The sequence below is a fragment of the Talpa occidentalis genome, unplaced genomic scaffold (genome assembly GCF_014898055.3).
Source record: "Talpa occidentalis isolate TD23 unplaced genomic scaffold, MPIMG_talOcc4v2.1 talOcc4.15, whole genome shotgun sequence".
Taxonomy (NCBI): domain Eukaryota; kingdom Metazoa; phylum Chordata; class Mammalia; order Eulipotyphla; family Talpidae; genus Talpa; species Talpa occidentalis.
Genome location: NW_023601543.1, coordinates 12,407,184 through 12,412,336, shown reverse-complemented (window position 1 = coordinate 12,412,336; position 5,153 = coordinate 12,407,184). Strand labels below are relative to the sequence as shown.

The window sequence follows — 5,153 nt, the reverse complement described above, 5'->3', positions numbered from 1 at the left end:
AGAGGCCAAAACTCCAAATCTACACAGTTCTCACTATCACTCAGTCATTGTGCAAGGGACCGCTGGCAAATTCAAGAACCTTACTAACCAACAACCTCACTCTTAAAGACAATGGCAACGCAGATAAGTCCGTTGTGTTACCAACAAAATGCCAATTGTTGCATATGCTTTATGTCTGTCTCTGGAGGGGGCACAGTGAAAACTGTTAGATTTTTACATGTCTTATCATCTTTGCCTGTTTCCTCATGAGTGAACTAGCATGACCAAAGTTAACACTCTAGTCCTAAATCCTTCCTCCCTTGAGACTCCCCTGGGCACTCTCTCCTCTGTACCCCCATGCTCGTCATCACATGTCTGTTGTGTTTGATGATGTGTGCCCCCTCCCTCCCTCCCGCCCTCCTACTTGGGAACGCCCTCCTACCTGGGAGGGTCCTGGTGGCCAGGCCCCACCTGCCCTTCTGGCTGCCTCCATGATGTCGAGCAGACACTGCACCTAGTATGCCCTCCAGGAAGATAGGCCTGTAGAAAGCTGAACAAAAAACTTATCCTTTCTGTTAAAGACCCCTTTTGGTGGTGACATCTGGGCTCCCCATTATTGATAAGCACAGGGTCAAGCAGCCAGGCTGAGCAGGACCTCAGTGGGAAGTCCTGTCAGCATGACCTTCTCCAGACACCCTTGAGAGCACATCAAATTATCTTAATTATGATCAAGAAAGACCAAGACTCTGTAAGAGAAGGGAACATTCTTAAAGCCTGTGCAAGCCACTAGAAGGCAAGTGCAAGGCCATCAAGAACAAAACCTTAAACTTGGGCTAAGCCTGGGGTAAGACAACAGGACACTACAACCCTTTGCTTGGAAAAGGACCCCGAACATTTTGTTGTAAAAAACATATATCCCCGTGACACTCCAAACTGACTGGCAATCCATTCATTCATTGGCTGAATACTAGTCACTTTATTGACTCTGCTCACACGAATGACCAAAATTGTCTGTGCAAAGCCTTGGAGAGGCAAGGCTAATGCGTGCAATCTGGAGAGGGCAGCGCAATGCTAAAGATTACCCCTGTTTCTCTCTCCTGGCCGTCTAAAGGTATTTCCTTGGGCCTGTCTGTGTTGTGACAGTGTCCTAGACTTAAATGAATGCCTCTAACACTCCACATTTTTGAGCCATTCAGTCATGCATTTTTGTTATTGTTGAAAGTGGTGCGAAATTGCACTGCATGAGCTAAAGTCCTTGGTGGTCTTCCAAGGATTCCAGCTAAAAAGGCACTTCCTTTGTTCCTCAGGAGAATGCAGTCCAGTAGGTCATTCAAAAGGGGAAATAAAAGCAGCAGCCCTGGGAGGGAGATGAAGGACAAGACAAAAAGAATAAAATGTTTGGGGTGTGAGCACATTAGCTTCCATTTCCTGCTGTTGGCCACTAATAACTCTCCTATCTTTGGGGGGAAAGTGCAGATAGACCTTTAAGCAGAAAGGTTCGTCAGGTGTTTTCTGGGGACTGTGACCTCCCAGGGCACACCTAGTGCATTGTCACTGAGTGCCATTGAAACTTCCGTCTTCGTCCTGGGATGCTGGCTGGGAAAGAAGGCCCGTCATCACGAGACCAAACAGAGCAAAGTAGAAGGAAAGTGAGGAGGACGGCTTCACACTCCACTCCCTGAATGCCTCCAGTCCATCTCAAAGGCACATATTGTTTGCTAAGCAAAAAGTGAAAACTTGTCACATTCCCATTAACTGCAGTGGTGCATTTACCCCTTCAAAATGTGGGAATGAAAACTGTAACCTTCATGCCAATCATCTCCCCTGGGCCCAGGCCCAAACTGTGCAGGGCACAAAGACCCCAGGTCTGACCTGCAGAGCCCCCAACCCTCAGTGGCTGCTGGTTCACTTCACTTTTTCTGCCAGGCGGGAGGAAGAGGGGAAAGAAAGAGGGCTTTTCAAGACTCCACAACCAATAAAATCGTGCCGCTGGGAGGACGTACATACTTGAGCTCCCCAAAAGACAGGCAGTTCAAGGGCAAACAGTGGCTCATCGGTAGCGTGCAGCTTTGCCACAAACTGCCAAGGTGCACTGGGCTCCGTGGCCGCTCCAACAATTTCTTCGGTTCTATTTCTAGACAGATGCCGGTTACGCTCAGAAAATGCCCAGCAACTTGCCTCAATTATCTTTGTAATTTATATGTAATTGATCACTGCACTTAATCTCCAAGGTTATTAATAGCTCTTCCAAAATACTGGCCCCCCGAATCTTCCTAAGCCTTTGTAAGCTCCTGGTTGAAATTACAGTATTTCCTTTGCTGGCTGCCAGCCCCCTGCCCGCCCCACCGGTGACCAACACCCGCGAGGCGAAGGCGCGCTCAGTTCACTTCCATGAAAGGTTCGGAAGGGAGGTTTTGGCCCCGGGGCTCGAATCGCTCGCTGGTCCGTTAGGTTATGCTGGCCCATGCCAGCTACGATCGTGGTTCTTTCTGAACCCTCGGGTGAACAGGCTACCTGCGTAGCCGCTGGCCTTGGTGCGGCCAGCGGGGCTGCGCGCAACAGTTGGCCTCTGCCAGTGAGTTGACCCTGGGGGACCCGCTCGGCCCCTGCGGGCCGCCTGTACCGAGGAGTGAAGAAGGGGATTCGCCGGAGAGCTCCCTCTACGGTACTGCCAGAAGGACTCTCACAAGTTCCCCCACGCACTCCCACCCCACCAGCGCCAAAACCCGGTGAACTTTTTCCACAGGCTAAGTATTCTCCGTTTGCATAACCATGTCTAAACCGAGATCCAGGTTCCCTGCAATCAGTCCTTTCAAAGGTCTGTAATTGAGTGTGCAATTAACCCTCAAAATGAGGCGAGAAAGGGGGAAATACCCTTCTGGTCCAACACCTTCCGGAAAGCAGGAGAGTTCCCCAAAGTCAGGGTCTGCAGGGTGGAGACTCGTTTGACTTTTTGAAGGCGACTGCTAAAGCCGGGTCAGTTAGTAAAATTCCTCATCCGTGTCAACGGTGGGAGAGAGGCAGGAGGGGTTTTAAAGAACATCAATGAAACATCGATTCAAGTCCCACGTTTTGCGCCCCCCGAACCTGGCCAGGTCTAGAAGGTTTTCTCCCCTACCCGCACCACTGGCGACCCTCCACCCACAGCCGACCTCTCCTCCGCACACAACAAAGCCGGGAGCCCAGGAAAAGAGCTCAACCCGGAAAAGGCGAGGGAGCGGGTGACAAGCACTTTGCGGGCCAGAGTCCTCCGAGACTTCCCGGGAGCCGGACGGTCGCTGGAGTGGGGGTGGGGAGGGCGGTGGGCAGCGCGCGGAGTGGCACCCGGCAGGTCGCCGTCGCCGCCTCGCTCGGGGCGCCCAGCTGGGGGGGCCGCCGCGCCCACCCGAAACATTCTACGCCGGGGCGCGCTCCCGCCGGCCCATTTCTCCCTCTTGGCAACCTGCGGCCCGCGCGGGGGCCGGCAGGGCGAGCGGGGTCCGCGGCCCCTTTTCGGTGGTGCCCGTCTCCGTGCCCGCCTCCCGGGGGCTCCCACTTACCGTTGATCTCGTGCGTTGGGGCATCGTCCTTGTCGAAGCCTTTGGACACGTAGAGACGTCTGACTTCCGAGCAACTTTTCGACTTGAGCTCGGCCGCCAGCAGCGCGGCGCTGAACACCGCCAGGGTGCAGAGAAGCGCGGGCAAGCCGAACCGTGCCATGGTGCGGGCCGGGGCGGACGCGCTCCCACCTCCGGGACGGGAGGGCAAGGGGCGGGCGCAGGGTCGGGGCTCGCGGGTGGAGCGGGAAGGCGAGGGAGTTGGAGCAGGAGTTGGAGCGGGAGGAAGGAGAGCGGCGGCAGCAGGAGGAGGAGACGCGGGACGCAAAGTGGAGCTGGCCTCGCACGTCAGGCAACGGTCCCGGGTGCCAGGCGCCCGGCCGGGGGAGGAGGTGGAGGAGGTGGAGGCGGCGGCGGCGGCGGCGGAGGCGGAGGAGGAGGTGGAGGAGGGCGTGGAGGCGGTGCGCGGCCCCAGGGAGCGGAGGCGCGGGCCAGTGACCCCGGGCTCCGCGGGGCAGCGAGCCGGGCAAGCTGGCCGGCCGGCGGGACAGGGGCGAAGGGAAGGTGGCAGGCGCCGCGGGGACCGCGGAGGGCGTGGGCGGCGGCGGGCGCTCGCTGCACGCTGCTCGGGCTGCCCGGCGCTGCTCCGCTCGCCTGGCTCGGCTGGCTCTGCCCTCGGCCGCGCGGCTGTGCCCTCGTCGGCTCCGCGGCTGATTGACTGGCCGGCGTGCGCGGCGACGCTCCACAAACTTGGCCCAGCGGGCGGCACTCAGGGGGAGGGGGCGGGCGGCGGGGGGGCCGGAGCCGGCGGGAGCACGCAGGGCCGGGCCGGGAGAAAACCTGGAAGCGGGCTGGGATCCGGAGCGGCCAAATCCACTTCCTAGGGGGCCGCACCGGGCGCGCGGCGCTCCCTCGCGCGCCCCGCCCCGCCCGGCTCCTCCCTCCGCCCCCCTCCCGGGAGGCGGGCAGCCGGCCCCGCACCCCCCACCTGGAGAGGAAAGGCCAACTTCTCCGGAGTGGAAAGGCCCGGGTCCTGGGGGACCGAGCGGCTGGGAACTTGTCCCGAACCTACCACCGCGTCCGAGGCCTTTAGCGCGCGGCCACCTGACTCTCCGCCGCGATACCTGCCCCCTTCCCCGGCTGGGGGTTGCGGCAGACGCGGCCAATCGCCCACCTCTACGCGAGGCGGGCAAGGCGCCCGCACTTCTCGCTTGTTTCGCTGCGGGCGCCAGGGGGACCTGAGACTCCGAACTCGCCCTACACCTTCTCCTGGCTTCCTCAGACCTGCTGGCCATCAACCGGCGCTCCTGCGGCCCCGGCCTGTGCCGATCCCCGGCAGGCATTCCCCTCTCCCCACCCCCAACCTCCTTGCCTGGTTCTCCTACAAGTCTAAGCAAACCCCTGAAGCGGGAGAAATCCCCCAACTCGCCAGACGATAGGGAAAAGCCAGGGGTGACCGTGGAAACTTCTGGCCCAACCCCTCCCTCTGCATATAGGGAAACTGAGGCCCTGACAAGGAAAATGACTTGCGGATAGCACGCGGTGTGTGTGGGGGGGCTGGGGGAGTTTCCAGAACCCGGCACCCTGGATTCCTAGCTTGCGTTGCATTATGGCACCTCGACCCCAATTCCCCTTCGC

General features: G+C 59.0%; 1 protein-coding gene across 1 annotated transcript in view; it reads right to left on the bottom strand.

Annotated features, from left to right (window-relative positions):
- Positions 1 to 3,920, bottom strand: part of GPC4 (glypican 4) — a 93,948-nt gene extending 90,028 nt beyond the window's left edge. The window contains exon 1 of the mRNA XM_037511920.2: positions 3,519 to 3,920. Coding sequence (XP_037367817.1) covers positions 3,519 to 3,678 — 160 coding nt within the window. The 5' untranslated portion in view covers positions 3,679 to 3,920. The remainder of the gene's footprint in view (positions 1 to 3,518) is intronic.
- Between the last annotated feature and the right edge of the window lie 1,233 nt (positions 3,921 to 5,153).